General features: G+C 39.1%; 1 protein-coding gene across 6 annotated transcripts in view; it reads right to left on the bottom strand.

Annotated features, from left to right (window-relative positions):
- Nucleotides 1-16,282, bottom strand: part of FSD1L (fibronectin type III and SPRY domain containing 1 like) — a 28,408-nt gene extending 12,126 nt beyond the window's left edge. For 3 of the 6 annotated variants that reach the window (XM_015849629.2, XM_015849630.2, XM_015849631.2), the window contains exons 1-6: nt 16,151-16,282; nt 12,524-12,619; nt 11,484-11,615; nt 7,830-7,931; nt 4,630-4,652; nt 2,515-2,636 (exon numbers count right to left, since the gene is read on the bottom strand). In XM_015849629.2, coding sequence (XP_015705115.1) covers nt 2,515-2,636; nt 4,630-4,652; nt 7,830-7,931; nt 11,484-11,615; nt 12,524-12,619; nt 16,151-16,165 — 490 coding nt within the window. In that variant the 5' untranslated portion in view covers nt 16,166-16,282. Of the gene's footprint in view, nt 1-2,514; nt 2,637-4,629; nt 4,653-7,829; nt 7,932-11,483; nt 11,616-12,523; nt 12,620-15,467; nt 15,487-16,150 lie in introns of those variants that run through there. The other 3 variants (XM_015849633.2, XM_015849632.2, XM_015849634.2) reach the window with 3 other exon arrangements.
- Between the last annotated feature and the right edge of the window lie 1,026 nt (nt 16,283-17,308).

Here is a 17,308-nt window from a genome sequence, read left to right as displayed (position 1 = left end):
ATTTTTCCACACAATTATGACCAATTAACCAATTTCTAATTATATTTGGGTTGTCTTTGTGCAATTGAATCTACTATTTGTTGAAGAGATTCTTAGCAGTGATTGCTCCCAAATAACAACTGATGACAGCCAGCAGCATCACTTCAATTATACTTAAGTCATGTTTAGAGATGTGCAATTTCATTGTCTATCTACAAACAGCTTCCAGAAACAGCATCTTCACTAGAAGCAGGTCTCGTTTGATTTATGCACATCACACCTTTCCACATTTACTTGTTCAAAGAGATCTGTACTCTTTCCCTTTTGATTAAAGGAAGTACACTCAAACAAGCATAGGTTTAAAATGCTTGAGAACAACTAAGCTGCTCAGAAGAAAAAGCAAAAGTTTAAGTCTCGCTCCACCACAACACCAAGATTGTTTCCACCTTCCCACATTAGGTCACATCAGGAAACACCATCAGGGCAATTCTGCCTATAATTTTGAGCTATCAGGTTTCAGTGCCAGAGTTACTTGATAGCTTAGCACTACAGAAAGTAGAAAGCTATATCCAGAGAATTTTCCAGTTTACAAATGAACAGCCCAAGCAATATAAATTTCTTTTGCATTTAAAAAGAAATATGCATGCATATAAGGAGGGCCATACTGAATTGTTTCTTCATCCAGCTATAAGATTATGAATGTTTATGGTCAAATTTTAACACTCTCATCCTTGTCAATGTGCACAATGTGATCGTATTATCTAGATTGTTCCCTTATATGTAGAATACAAGGGAATGAGTAACAGAGTCTACAAATACACATGGGAATTTTCGCCTAGACAGTGCTAGCTAAGTATTAAAAATATATGCCTGTTACTATGTACTGTATCTGCAGCATAAAAGATAGATGTGCAAAATGTAAACTGATGCTGCTGAGTCCTCCACAGATTTGGAAGAGTGACATACAGATGAAGAAATTTACATCCCTGCCAGCAGTATTCTTGTCGATATATTCTTAGTATGAGTCAAGGGCAAAGTGGAAAGAAACTAGGAAAGAAATGACTAAAATATGAAACACATACTGGAGAATACCATCTACATTTACCCCCAAGCAGTTGTGATAGCATTCTGTCTCAGATCTGATAATGTTCACGTCAGCTGGTATTCATATTAGCTAGTATAATGCTTGTGTCTTGGATTTAAATTGAGAATAACACTGATAACACACTAGCTGTTGTACTAGCTGTTGCTGAGCAGTGTTTGTACTATAAAATTTGAGAATTATGTTGCTTTGACAGTGAGGAGGCTAGAGGGGCACAAGATAGTAAGAGGGGACACAGCTAGGAGAGCTGACCTAAACCAACCAAAGCAACATTCCACACCATGTGATGAAGCTTTCAGAACAGCTCTTGTTGTTTGTCACCTTTTAAGATTTCTCCATTACCATCTGTGGAGGTAAGCCTCTCCTCCTCTTAAGACTAGAGGAAATGGCCTCAAGTTGTGCAAGGGGAGACTCAAATTGGATATAAGGAAAAATTTCCTCTCAGAAGGAGTGATCAGGTACTGGAATGGGCTACCCAGGGAGGAGATTGAGTCACTGTCCCTGGAGATGTTCAAGAAACATATAGAATGTGGTACATGGGTTAGTAGGGAAATACTGGTGGTATTTTGGACTGTTTGGATGTTTGGACTAGATGATCCTGGCAGTCTTCTCCAACCCTGATGATTCCCTGATTCCATATCAGTCTGAACAAAACAAAAAAAAAAAAACCACAAAAAACAAAACAAACAAAAAAAACAAACAAAAAAAAACACAAACAAAAAACAACTGGAGGGAGTTGTCTTTTCTTAGTGGCACAGCATCAGCCAGCTGGTGGTAAGGAAATACACTGTGCACCATTTGTTTTTGTATTAATTCTTGTAGGGCTTTCTTTGCTTTCCATCTCATTCTTATTAAACTGTTCTTACTTCAAACCACAAGTTCTTACTCTTTCAACTTTTTTTCCCCCCCCACTCACCCATACTGTTGTGGGCAAGCAAAGCAAATGGCTGTGTGGTGCTGAGGTACAGGCCAGTTTAAAACACAACGGAAAATTCAAAAGTTACATTATCATAGTAGATAACCATTATCATTATATCATATTCACATAAGTAACTTAATAGCTTATGGTTCCATGCACAATCCACTACAGGTTATTAGGACTTCAGCGCATCACTAAGCATCAAGCTACCAGGTACAGTCTTCAGAAGTTTAAGACTGTTTCATGAAGTACACAAGAACATACAAATCAAGGAAAAAAGCAAACAAAAAACATGTGACCTGGAAGATGTATTCCCACTTCAGAAAACATAAGCATAATTCTCAGAAGTGCCATATTATGCAGAAATGAACAAAAAAAAAAACCTAGAAAACTTTTACCATCAAGATTAACATCCAATTAAAAATTGCTCATTAGGACCCATGAGGATTTTCTTTTTTGAATATAGTCATTTATTGAAATAGTAACAAATCAAACTCACTGCATACAGTTTTACCTGGCAAAAACTTAACAGTCTGGAGTGCATGCCTTTCCCGAGTGAAGTCCACCATCAAATGAGTCATACTGTCACTGACCTCTGGTTTCAGAGAGATGCGAAATGCTGAAGCCATTGTGACTCTAAAGTCAGAAAAGCAGTATTAGCAAAACATGTTTCGCATTAGAATCTGATTTGAAATAAAGAACTTGCATTACTTTACATAAAATGAGGAAGTGCATAAAAATCTAGAACAGTGCAGAATCCAACTGCATTTTACATGTTCAGAAATTTGAAACTTAAAACATCAAGTTTAGTAAGTCCAAAAAGGACAGGATTCACTAACTACTTAACAAGTGGAATGCATTTCCTAAAGCAAAATGTTGCTTGAAAGCCATAGATATTAGTGAAATACCTGAATCTTGTGATTTTGATTCTTATGCATGGATGAAATGCCAACGTTGCAGATACACAGAACTCTGGAGCATGCAAGTATTTGATCAGCCTCACAAAACACACCAAAGCACTACTCCATTTCCACTTCTGGAATTTTAGTTTAGACCTTATTATAAACATTCTTAGGACACTTCAGCACTACTTGGACTAGGCCAAAAAAAAGAGTAAGTCTCTTTTCTGGTTCTTTAATACAGAAGTAATTCAAATTCTGCTGCATGGCCTGACAATATTGATTTGAGACAGCACAAGGGTCTTTCCCTGTTTAAAGAAAAAGTTTAATGACAAACTAGACAGCATTAGCAGATAGTCAGCTGGAAACACTGACATCCAGCCTACACTCACAGGCTTGATACATCTTTAGAAGGCCTAATGCACATCACTTCCCATGAGGTATTATATTCTTCACTGGCATACAACAGAGATGGTGTGCTAACTGCAGTTATGTTAACGAATGATGAAAAACACTGAAATGTTAGGCAGTGGAGAAAGAATATTAAAGATGCAAGCATGGGAAGATTATATTTCAGGGAAACACAAGACGATTATGACAATGGAATGAGCACAGTGAAACAGATAATATCCCAAGGCACAGTTAGCTTCCTGAAATTCCATATGGACAGGTAGCAGCCAGATTCCACTACCTGGCCTGACTGTTAGACTAAATCTCCTCTTAAAAAAGGAAAACGCTCTAATTAGCTTTAACAGAACATTAAATCACTTTCAGATATTATCAACTTCTCTTCAGGTGCCAATCTTATAGAGACAACCTGTCACAACTGGTTCAAAGACAAGATTACACATCCTTCCTGGTTTCTTGAAACGCTAAGAGGATACCTTCTAAATACCAACAGTTAAGTATTAATTAACTTCTGAAGAGCCAAGATACCAATCACTGCCACCATCCATCCACCTGATTTAACTACTCTAGCTCTTCACTGTTGGAAAAGTGAAGATCTCTTGATCAGTTACTCATTTTATATAAAACTCTTGACAATTCAGACAAGCAGATTCTCCTTTGAAAATACATAAGCTGAAAACAAACCAGTTTAGTCAGTACGAGTAACATACACAGCAAACACCCTGTGAGTGGTCTTACAAATTGTTACACACAACACAGGAAACTCTGAACCAAGATGCCAAACACTGAGTACAATTAACAGTTCCAGCTTAAGAAGACCCTAGCATTTATTTTGAAACAGAAACATTCCATTTCTAAACAATAGTTTCAAGACACTGTACAAGGAAAACCCACTAGAAATAGCGAATTTATAACAGTTCAGTGATATCACTGGAAATACTTGAAGTTAGCTAGCATAAGTCTGTAAGAGGTAATGAATTAACCAAGACTGGATCAAGTTCAAAGGAACAGAGTCAGCTTGAAATATTATTCAACCTCACCCACCAGTTAGTAAAACAATCAGAAGTTATACAGTAGAGATATGTTTCCCAACATTAAAAACCATCTCTTTTTATCAAGGGATGAAAGATCCAGAACCAGCAAGGAACACTGAAGAGGAAAAAAGTTTCAGTTCTCTTTCATAAGTTGTGATGTCACAAGGAACACTTAAGAAAGCAGAGTCCATGAATTTGATTCAAGCTGACTATGTTCCTTAAAAATAAATGCATTTTCAAGGATAAAACTAATTCAGAGAGACAAAAAGTGTAGGCTTTGTACTGTACCTATCTTTGATCTGTCTGGCAGCCTTGAGGCACGTCAGGGAGAAGAGAGAGAAGGTAGTTAGCATTTTCATGCAAGTCTCAAAGGCAGTACCATGCAAGAAGACAGAACAATCTCAGTTCTATTGCTCAGATTTGAGAATCAAAACAAGTTCAACATTTGCATTAAAAAAATTCCATAAAGCATGTTAATAGCGTTAGTTAGAATTGCAACAGTGTATATTACCTGGAAATAAATCATTCTCAAGAACCACAGAAAACCATCTCCAAATTACCAACTTCCTGTCTGTAATTTTGTCTCTGCAGATTTCTCTACATCAGCTAAGTTACTCTCCAACATATTTCAAAAGAGCCCCATGAATAAGTTGATAAAATTTAATGATTGTTATTTCCATGTAAATTGCAAAGTGGTTTGTGGTATTCAACCATACTTGACTTATCTATGTCATATATTCACACAAAAAATAGGACTAACATGTATTCTTTGGAAGTTACTGTACTACTCCAACACCATTTCCTAAAAGGCAGTCACTGTAGGCCAATATTCCAAAATACAAAACAATTTTTCCTCAGTATTTAAGTGATAACAAAGAAGTGCAGAAACAATGTCATAGTTCAAAGACAAATCTTAGCCAGCATTTGGAAAGATAAAAATCCCAGACCCTCACAAAGAGAAACTGCAAACTGAAAACCTGAAGTCACGATGCCTGAGAGATACCTCTTGAATCTGTATTTGGAGTTAACATTGCTACTAAGGTAGTATTCATCTATTCATCTTTACTACCATCCATCCCGAAGACATAAACTTGCAAATCAAACAAATTGGGGACCTACAATTTTTTATTTAAGTATAAATGAGTTGGGGGGGGGGGGGGGGGGGTGGAAAGAAATCCCTGCTATACAAAAATAATCTTATGTTTCCAAAGAGGGAAGCAGAAAGATGTTCACAAATAATTTAGTTTAAGAGATAGCTTTGATTTATATTAAACCAAAGCTACCACTGGAACTATTACTGATTTTCCTATGTGACAGCCATAGACAAGTCAGTGTTACTTACAAACTCTTCTTTGTAATCTCTACATCTGGTGGAATATGTGGCATTCAGGATTCACTGAACACACTTCTCTGCAAGACAGTCCTGTCTTAACTCCTCTGACTTTAGTTTGTTTCCAAATGACTGACAAAAAAGAGTTCCCAGCCAATTTCGTGTTGGCTGCACAGCAGTGTCAAATCACATCCTATCCAACCACTGCACTCTTGCATGTGTTTGGTGTTCATGCTCTGACCTCCAGGTAACCTAATTCATTAAAAGTATATTAAAAAAAAAAAATACACTAAAAAAATACAGCCTAGTGTTGAGCTTCTTTCTCTTGAATGGATTTATTGCAAGATCCAAAAACGAACAAAAAAAATAACCATCTGCCAATTAAAAAAGGTATTCCAATTAACAGTTCAGTAAATTTAACTAGCTAGTAGTCAATTCAGTATTACTATGCCTGAAACACCTGAGACATTTTTAAGTTCAAGCTATTGAAAAAAGCTCAAAATCCTGGATGTTGGGAGTTCAGTGAACTGGAATCCTGTATCTTAAGCCTCAAACTCCAAATTTAAAGACATTTTCTCCTAAACATTCAGTAACTCGCCTTTGTATGTTTGACTGTAAACAAGCATTACAGATTACCTGTACACAAACAACTTGCAGTGAATACAAAGCTACATTCTACATGCTGATCAAGAGTTAACAATCTTTGTACATCACTACAAGTCGGAAAAGACAAATGCTAGGAAAAACATTTAGTTTAGGAATTGTTACTCTTCAAGGCAAATGAATCAAAACTGACACTTAAAACAAGACAGCGCACATGTTGCCAAGAGCCATGAAAGGCAAAGACAGCTTTCCTGCCCGTTCTTCTGGAGTAACTTGTAACTTGTGTTCTTGTTCCCATTAAAAGACAGAAAGACAAAGTAATTTGGTGGTGGATTTGGTGGGGTTGATCCTGCTATTACTGTGAGAATTATTACAGCAAATGTACATTAGAGAACACAGTGTACTGACTCAGTATACCTAGAACAGTTTAATTTGTTTGTCAATATATCCTTCTTCCAGCACATAAGCGTGCTGAGATGAACTTGCATTATTTGGATTAGAATCACAGGGCAAGGCCCAGATCCGGCTCTAGCCTACACAGTATACAAATACATTAGCAGGTTTTGGGGAGTATAGGAAAAGTTGTCCTGAATTCAGTTTCATGAGATCTTTCAGAAAAGCTAAAGGGTTCAGGTTATAAGTGTGAGTTCCATAGCCTTCATGAAGTTCTGCAAAACAAATACAACTGCATTTAGAATACTGGGATGCTTTGCAATTGTCATGCAATAATGTAGGGCAAACAGCAAGACATTTGCTGTGGCTTTAAGGGCTGATTACCACAAAGTTTCAGTTTAGTTTTACTGGGATTTATTTCACTATCACTTTCTGGGTTGACTTCCCTAGCATCAATACAGATTTGTTAAATGCTGTTAGTTATCTATGAAAAGACATTCCTTTTCCTTCCTCCTCACACTAAATAAGACAACATTTATTTTAGTAGAGATAAAATGCAGTAGCAGTCATTAGAAAAGCCTCACAGCTGTGCATGTAAGGTCTCAAACTTCTTTAATACTTAAGTATCATAAAGTGATACTAAAGCAACAGAAAGACAACTGTAACAGGTTAACTCTGCTGATACAGGGAATAAGTGTAGACTCTGAAACTTTTTGTCCAATCATCAGCCCCATGCATCTGCAACAGAGCAACAAATGTCCCAGAGTTGAGTTCACCATGGCCCACAGTAAGAGCCCTGCTACAAATGTTAAGGATTACCCTGTACTTTTGATGAAGCTACTAAAGGTCCAAGGAACTGCCTGGAGATGTGAGTTGTATTGCAAACCCCTACAACTAACTAATCTGGAAAAAGTTTCTGGACTTTATTCATATATTTCTGTGAGCACTCTCAGAAGATCACATTTGAACATTACCACAACCTAATTTCTTAGAACACCAGATCTTAGTAGGCCAGCTTGACAAAAGCAAATTAAAACTCAACACTACAGGCTTAACAACACAGTTAGTACTCTGCTGAGTCCATTACCATAACACAAAGGCTACTACAAATTAATCCAAATACCAGCACCTGCCTCACACACATCCATTTAATATTTTCTACCTCTGAGAATTTCACAGGGTCCTTTATGTCCAGTGACTGTGCAGCAAGTTCCAGAAGCTCTTCAGAACTCTCCAGGGCTTTACTACATTGGCTAAGCTGATTCTGAAGAAAAAAAAGAATATTTTTATGCATTCATATTTAAAAAGTAACCAATACTAAAAGTAACTAAAAGTTACTATACTAATACTAAAAGTTACTAATACTAGAGCTACATGGCTTTGCTATGCCTCTTTAATTACTTACAAGGTTACCTAAGACAGTCAATTGATTTACAGTGAGTCTTAACTAGAACTTTACTGTGCTTGACAAATGCACAGTGGTATAGAGCACATTCTACAAACCCAGAGGGGAAATACAGCTGAACTGGTATATGAAAGGCAAATCTGATTCTTAAGGCCTACTTCCCACAACATTAGGCTTACAGAAGCCAAGAAATGCTGAAGTCGATGTATTCTCTCATTTCTACCTACAAAACCGTCCTTCATCAATGAACTCATAGCAGTAACATAAAAAAGGAACAGGATTTTTTTCCAATTCAGATCTAGAACTAGCATAGTAATCCTAAAAACAAGTACTACAGTATAATGAATGATAAGGAAAGAGGAACCGAGAAAGAAAAGCCATAGGAAACTTCTTTGAGGATCAACTGATGATTAGCCATTTCCAGTAAATAAAGTAGTCCATAAGGAACCTCTAACATAACTATGGATACACCTCCTAAACAGATTAATTTTGAATACTCCACAGGACTGTAAACCAACTGCAGGTCACACAAGACACACATTTTACACCTGTTGCAGCTTATCTACAGCCATTCAACATGTCTTTCTATCCATGTAATACTTAATACACTGTTATAACTCACAATAAGTTAATAGCAAGTAACATTTTCACAGAACAGCTTGGAATGGAATGAACACTAAAATGTACTCAGTTCCAATTCCTGCTGTGGGTAGGGTTGGCACTGACTGGATCAGGCTGTCCAAGGCTCCATCCAGCCTGATCTTCAATACATGCAGGGACAGGGCATCCACAGCTTCTCTAAGTAGCACATTCCAGTGCTTTACCACTCTGAGTACAGAATTTCCCCCTCATAACTAAACCAAACCTTCCCTCTTTCAGTTCCCTTTATCCTATCAGTAACAGACTTCACATAAGGTCAGTCTTCCTTGTGAGTGCCCCTCAAGTCCTCTTCTCTGGGCTGAACAAGCCCAGCTTTTCTCAGTCTGCCTTTGTAGGAGTGGTGCTCCAGCCACTGAGCATCTCTGTTGCTCTTCTCTGGACCCACATCAACAGCTCCACATCTTTCCCGTGAAGGGGGCTCCTGGCCTGGACATGGTACTGCAGATGGGGCTTCACAAGAGCAAAACAGAGGATGACAATTACCTCTCTCACCCTGCTAGCTGTGCATCTTTTGATGCAGCCCAAGGTAAAATCAGCCATCCAGGCTGCAAACACACACTGCTGGCTAATGCCCAGCCTTCCATCCACCAGAATGTACAAGCTCTTTTCCACAGCTCAAGGAGTTCTTCTCCCAGTCTGTATACATACCTGTATTGTATACAATCTGGGATTGCCCTGATCCAAGTGCAACACTTTGCACTTGGTCCTGTTGAACCTCATCAGGTTCAATGCCCCTTTGGATGGCACCCCTTCCTTTTGACCTATCAACTGCACCACTCAGTTTGGTGCCATCAGCAAATTTACTGAGGGTGCACCTAATCCCACTGTCTCTGTCATTAACAAAGATGCTGGAGAGTACTGCTCCCAAGACAGATCCCTGGAAGACACCACTCATCACTGGCCTCAGCCTGGACATAGAGCCATTGACCATAAACCTCAGGCTGTGATCATCCAACTCTTTAGCATTAATAAAAAGTACTGCCCTAAAAACAAAAGTGCATTTTTAAAGCAAGGAATAGAAGTAATTTCTAGATTTTCAGCACTAACATCCAAGAAAATTTGTAAAACTAGCTTAAAAATGAAATCAGTCTCTTAAAGTACCACACAACACCAATACAAATGTTTCAAGACAAATTAAGTCCCTTAAGTTCCCTTAAACATGAAGTTTAGACCACACCGAAACCTTTTGATTTCCTCATACTAAGTTTAATTCCAATCAATGGTAACAGCTTGGATTGATGCATTCAGCACAACAGTTTTTATTTGTCAATTTAGTTTAGTAGATTCACTATAAGGAAAAAGTACTCCTGCTATGCACCTTAGAGAAGTTCTGATCTGTCACCAAGAGAACATCCCTTAGGCCAAGAAGTTAGACAACAGCCACAGCTGAAGATGAATAAGGGATTTAACAATTGCCTCAGTTATCTGCAACACTCTATTTGTTTTCATCCTCACTCAAGGCTAATAGTAGCTCCCCATTCCACACATACACCAGGCAGTAACAAGCTTTTAGAATGCACTTAAATTATACCGTTCAATCAAATTAGCTTAACCTTCAGAAAATTAACAGAAAATTTCTCAGTACAGTCAGACAGCTAGCTGACTATCTAAACCAAAATAGTTTTCCCCTCCAGAGCCGTTACAAGATGAACCTCAGCTTTTATTCACTATATGGTAGAATGATCTACATAAGCTACAGCTGAATTTCTCCTAAGGTTACTCACTGAGAAGCGCTAAATATGTAAATTTAAGTATACTTAGAGCTGCATGACCACCATCTGTCAAGGATGTTCAGAAGGTCTTAAAGCAGACATGAAGAGAAAAATAAAAGTGGACATCAAAAAGTAAACCTTAAGATGTATACCCAGAAATTCTGAAATGCTTCATCCTCCTAAAGATTCGTGTAAAGCAGAATGAGTAAGGAGACTTGTGGAATTTGCATTAAAAAGCTCCTTGAGCTTCTTTAGAATTACTAGCTAAGAAAAAGCTCCTTTTTTCAAGAGCAAACATCTTCCTTAATGCCATGTATAAGCAAATAAAGAAAAAGATTTAAGAGGCAAAAGAATACTACAAGTTAGATCATATAACAAAAAATGCTTTAAAAAAAAAAAAAAGCTTCTGTTTATGGGATTAATTAACCTCCATATCCCCATGTAGCTACACTTTCTGACAGCTAGTGCTAACTGGCTACACTCTACTGTAAATATATGGGTTTCATACCTATTTCAAGAAGCTGAACTTTCACTTCTGTATCACTAAGTCCACTGTAAAGATTCTCCTGCACTAAATCATACAGTCATAAAACCATGAAATGTAATTGACTGGTGCCCACCACTAAACATGTTCCTATGCAACTCTCAAACATTTTTCCATACAAAGTAAAAATAATAATAATAAAAAAAAATCATTTCAGGTATCAAACAGGTTCATATACTGTTCTGTTTGTATTCCAAATGGAGAAACAAAGCAATCTCAGTCCAGAAGTTGTTTATTAGTTTGAAAATCTAAACATATGCCCTGCTCCTATGGAGCCACTCTCCATCTGTAAGTTACATGTTATACCACTTCCTTGATATACACAAACTAGAGACCAGAAGAGGCCAGAGAAGCACTCACAAAGACATTTACCTTGCAGTTATTCCATTTCTTGCAGCACTGTCAATAATCTCATTTTCAGGTAAGACTTTAAACATCAGTTTAAAAATTCTTGTACCTAGTTGCAAAGAATCTCAGATGATGTTTTACACTTACCTGAAGAGCTTGAATTTTACGTGCCTTTTCTTGCTGAATAGTGCTGGCCATACTCCCTCTCATCTCATCCAATATAGAATACAGACCATCAAATTCATCATCCAGTTCACTGATCACACTAGAAGAGTTTATCTGAGAAGAGAATTGAAAACAGCAGCAATTTGTAGTATTAGCAATGCAGACTCACTTGTCTTTTTGATTGAAAATCACATGGTTCACCTAAATACACTTTGCCATGACCACAATATACCTTGTTCTTGTTCCTCATTTTATCACTAAATATTAAACGGAGGGTCCCTTTCTAGATGGATAAGACATCAGTATGCTGAAGACTGAAATTCACAAAAACTCCAACTTGCACAGAACCAATATTTGGAAACTGTATTCTATGCCTAAAAACCCTCACCCCTCTCACAATTATATATTAGCTCCCAGATGTTTGTGAGCAGGAGCTTAGAGAGTTCCACTTGAAGAATTTTCATTTGAAACTAAACTGCACTCAGAAGACCATCTTAAAGACTTGCAGAACAACTTCATTTTCTGAAATCAACTTGGCTCAGTTTTTACAAGAAACAACTGCTTATTGACAGACTAAAGGAACTTTAACCTCAGCTAAGGGGTAAATGGTCTAAAAATTACATTTAACTGTTGACTTTAACCCAACAATTTGCAAATACTAACTACGGAGAGAGAAAAGAATTATCAGGTGCTCAGTTGGTCTCATTTGTTAGTCTGCCAACAGAAGTCTAAAATAACAAAGAACTTGAAACTGACATGAGTCTGAGGTCACACATCAAAATCAGATACTCTCTTCCGAACAAATTAAAACCCCAGACTGCTTTCCTCAAGAGAAGCAAAACCACCTCCCAAGCTGAAGCAGAAATAAAATGTTTTTCTATTTGGTTCCAGCATGAAGTTATTTTATACATTTGACTTTTATAGGCCACCCCTTACACACTACAAAACCAGTTTAAGGCTTATAAAAGCTGATAAAAAGCAGTTCCCTGCCATGTATAGGCTTCAGATCCTAACAAACATACCTGAACATTTTTTATTGTTTGGTTCAGCATGTCAACAAAGCTGTGAATTTCATCAATTTTGTTTGCAAGGGTAGAGATGATCCTCTGCAGAGTCTCCTGGAATTATAAAGACAAATAAGAAATAATTAAAGGTTTCTTCTGCAGGTTAACACTTCCACACATGAAGATTCACCATGCATGTTCTAATAGTAAGTTCAACTCTTATAATACAAGACCACAGGATACATTCTGTAATGAAGAAAAGGTTAATGACCTAAGAAGTATTTCATCAAATTAAATAACTTTAATTATACTGAAAATCCGAAGTCACCTGAACAACCAGGTTACTTACTGTCACCACATTGCCCTACATAACCTTTCTAGAAGACAGAACAAAGCAAATGAGAGAGAAGCAATAAAGAAAATAAAACAGTTGAAAAGAAACCCCTAAGAAAAATAAACGTTATTTAGAAAGAAAGAAAGAAAGAAAGAAAGAAAGAAAGAAAGAAAGAAAGAAAGAAAGAAAGAAAGAAAGAAAGAAAGAAAGAAAAGAAAGAAGGTAATTAACTAAGCTAACAGTTTATCCTATGTGATCAGCAAAGTAAAGCCAGTAGCTATTTGTAAGCTATTTCTGAAGTGAAGTCACCCTCATATCTGAAGACTAATAAAATGCATCAAGTCTTGGTACTTAAAACTCAGTCTTATTGTAAAGTTCAAATTCTGAACATATCAAAACAACAAATAAACCAATTCTCAAAACAAATCTGAATCTACAATGCCATATTTATGCAGCTTGAAAAAATAGTGAAAGCTGTCTTAATTGTAATTTGTATTTATTATTCAGCTAGACTCAGTTTTGAGCCACTGTTACTTGGCAACACAGGAAATCAAGGTAGACAGAGGAGCTTGTAAGCCAGTTTTTGAGGTGGACTACCTAAAAGATGGCACAGAGGTCATGATCTCATGTACCACCTCCCTCCCCCCAGCAATTTCTTAACCCTTTACTAAAGATATCATGTCTGCTAAAAAGCAAGAAAAATGTTTTATCCTTTGATAGCATCTACTTCTACAGCAAACCCTGATGTTGCCTTGCCTTTAAGAAACCTTTCCAATAGTCCCAAGCCCACTTTTTCCTGACTCCCTTCCTCACAAGTTTTAAGAGAATCCTGTATGACGCATTTACTGGGACTGTGGACCACTGACTGCATACTGCTGTACTTTGTCAGAGGAAAGTAAAAATCCTGCTGCTTTACACAACACTATCACAATTCACACTGTAAAAGACATAATGCAACCACAAGCAACGCCTGGAATTCAGACTGTCAGATGCAGAAACAAAACCAGATTGGTTTCTTGAGCAAACAGTGAGCAAAGCAAGTCTTCATCACTTCACTACAGAATCTGCTCATTGCTGGGCTAAAGTCTAACACATTTAAAAGACACCTTTGTGCACAGACTGCCAGATAAATGCAATCATCCAACCAGCTGCTTCTACATTCATTACCAACTAGAAGCAATTGTTTTTGCATGTCAGCCCACAGCTAAGCCTTAGATCCTATAAACACAACTGTCAATTTGGATGAACAAGAAAACTCCCAATCCTCTTTCAGCTGGGATTTTAGGGCTTACTCAGTGCTACCATGCGGAAAAAAAAATGGTCTTCTTGTACATGGTTCTGAACAATGCTTTTAGCTTTCATAGATGCGTGTGACTAAAGGAAAAGATCTACATTTGAAGAAAGCCTGGTAATCCTTTAAACAGTTGATCTAAAATACAGCAGCAAATCTTAGCAAACAAATTTTCATACTTGAAGTTTCACTGACCAATCAATCAGTACAGAACTTTTTAAACAAGCCACAAATTTCACAAAGTATGCTGAAACTTGAAGAGAAAGATGACTTCCACAAACGCAAATGCAAGAGGCCTAAAAATAAAGTGCATTTTTCTTGACCACCTGGGGCAGGTTAACCTCAGCCAGTGGCTGGGTGCTCACCAAGACACTCTCACTCCCCTTTCTCAGCAGGGCACAGTGACAAAAATGAGGTGAAAAACAATGAGTGTTAAGACAAGGACAAAGGATATCATTTACCAGCTGCCACCATGGGCAAAACGTACTCAGCTTGGGAAAGTATAATTTAACTTATTCCCAACAGATTAGCAAAGAGAAAAATAAAAACTAAACTGCTATTCCACCATGGTTTCTCCCACAGGCTGCAGGGAACTCCTGCCTCCAGCACCTGGAACAATTCCAGACCTCCTTCTGCACTGACCTGCATGGCTGCAGGGATACTTTTTTCCCACTTCTTCCTCACTTGTCTTTCACAGGAGATGCTGCACAGTGGTTTTGGTTTTTTGTTTTTTTAAATTTTTAGAACTTAAACTTTTTTTAATGTTGTGTTATCACAGAAGCACCATCCGAAGTGCTGGTGACCTCCATGCAGCCAGCAGCAGGCACATCTTGGAGCCAGCTGGAATTGTTTGTTTAATTCAAGGACAGCCCTGATCTCAAAGGCCACCTCTGCAGCCTGTCTGCTACCAAAAGCTTTCCACACGGATCCAATACATTGGTATGCGCAAGCCACTGGAACAAAGTCAGCTTTTAATCATTGCCAGTATGCTTTCCTCTGATCAATAACAGGTATTAGATCTTCGGCTATGTGATTACGTACAAAGGATAAAAACATAAAAAGATATGAAAGAGGAGATGAAGCCGCACAACATATGGTGTCTTGTAGTTTTGCCAGCAGCATAAGACAATATATCATCCACTGAATGACCAGTAACTGACATTGCATGACACCTGTTGAAGCAGATGCAAATCTGGTAGAAGCTGAAAAGTAAACTTCAATAAAGTTACATCAGTTCTGTTTAAGTAGCAAGTTGTCAGTTTGCTCAATAAGTTTTACGACATGGCTGGATTCAAAACAGAGCTCCCAAAGCAGCCTAAATTCAGTCTCATACTGACCACATTTCAAAGAGGACACACTTCCTCAGCCCCCATTAGCCTAATCTGCTGCACTTCTTCCACTCACTGAAGCTGCCAGAGTTTGAAGACAGCAGAAAATTAGCAGACAAAGCACAGTGAAATATGAGATGAGCTGCAACTGTACTACTGTACTCAGAGCGCTCAGCAATACTGAAACCCAGACAGGACTGAAGGTATCAGGAACACCAGCTTGAAGCATCCAGAACAGCTGTAGCCCTCCCAGGTTAATGCTTGTAAAGCAGCCCCAGACACAAGAAGAGGCAATTTGTGTCTCGCCTTCTGAAGCACTGGCGAGTACGAAGCACCAGCACAGAAACACTTGAAGACAAGAAAGATAACAAAGATCCCTAATCCGAAAGATGTAGGCCAAGAGCAACACAAGATGCACAGACATTGCTCACGAGGCGGCTTACAGGCAAAGGAAAGCAGAGCAGCCCGAAGGCCCACAAGCCGAAGGGCTGAGTCAGAACTTTCTGCAGAGGACCGTATTTAGACACCCAGCTCCCCAGCCGACCGGCAATAATACACGGCAATACACGGCCCCGAGCAACCCACAGCTCCCAGCGCCCGCCTCCCCACCGCCTCACACAGGCCGCCCGGGCACCCCGAACCCTCCACCAGCCCCAGCACCAGCCAAAGCCCACGGGCCCAGCAGCACTCACTTTCTGCTCCTCCATGGCAAGCGACTGAAGCAAGGCAAGGCAGGATAGGCTTGGGCAGAGCAGCGCAGAGCAAGGCAAGGCGGCGAGGCCCCGCCTCTAGCTCAAGTACCGCGGCCCGACCCGCCCCCAGGCCGCCGCCCGCTCCCGCCTTCCGTCACAACGAACGCAAGCGCGGAGGGAGGAGCTGAGCGGGGATGGTGGGTGTTCTGGCCGGCAGCCTTGCTTCGTGTCAGAGACTGCTAATGCAATTTGAAAAAGATCAATAGTTTTTCAGCAGAGCGCTCACGTGGGGATCATAATTTCGTAATGGTGATGTTTGACAGAGCTGCTGCCTTAGAACGGCTGCTGTGTTGGTGTGGAATTACCTCGCTGATGGAAATGTTTGCTGCCTCACAGTGCAGAAATCACTACAATCAGGTTTCCACAAGCACTCCATAGTCATGTCTGGGGGTCCTCTGTCTCCCCCAAAAGACAAACAGGGCAGCAGCCCTTGGTTGGCATTCTATGATGCCCTTCGCTGTGCATGAGCCAGGGCCAGGCTTCAACAAGGAAAACATGAGCAAAGTGAGGGGGTGTGATGCACCAAGAGTGCAGCTCTGGCCCCTCAGCATCATCCACAGACCTCCTGCAGACATCCCACCTCACGCAGGCTGGGCCCTAGCTGACATTCTAGGGTTCACTGCATACTTCAGCTATATCTCCTTTGTTCCACATGATACCCACAACCAATGCTAGTGGATTCCAGGATGGCATGTTCTTGTAGAGATAATTTTGTCCTTGTGTCCCAAGTTAGCTGCTTCCCAGTTAATTTTGTTAATTTTGCGTTCATTTCTATGTTAACACTTCCCCCACCGTTTTGAAGCATCGTCATCTTTGCAAACAACCCACACAGAAATTCGAGGAAACAGCCCTCAGTTTGCAGTAGGCATTTTCACTTTATGTGCACATTATAATACAAGTAGAATCTACATGTAAAGGAAGAGGAAGAAAAATCTTGTCAGTCACAGAAGACTTCCTGATGAGGAGCAAGCAGTCTTATACCTGCAGGGGAAGCACTTACTGGTGGAACTAAGACCTTCCCACTTGCTATCCATTTCAGAGCAGCCAGTTCTGACTTGCACACCTGCTGATTTTTCTAGCCCTGAGCAGAAAAAGAAA

This window comes from Coturnix japonica, chromosome Z (assembly GCF_001577835.2).
Source record: "Coturnix japonica isolate 7356 chromosome Z, Coturnix japonica 2.1, whole genome shotgun sequence".
NCBI lineage: Eukaryota > Metazoa > Chordata > Aves > Galliformes > Phasianidae > Coturnix > Coturnix japonica.
The sequence above is the reverse complement of the archived record's forward strand: the minus strand, read 5'-3'. Positions and strand labels throughout refer to the sequence as shown.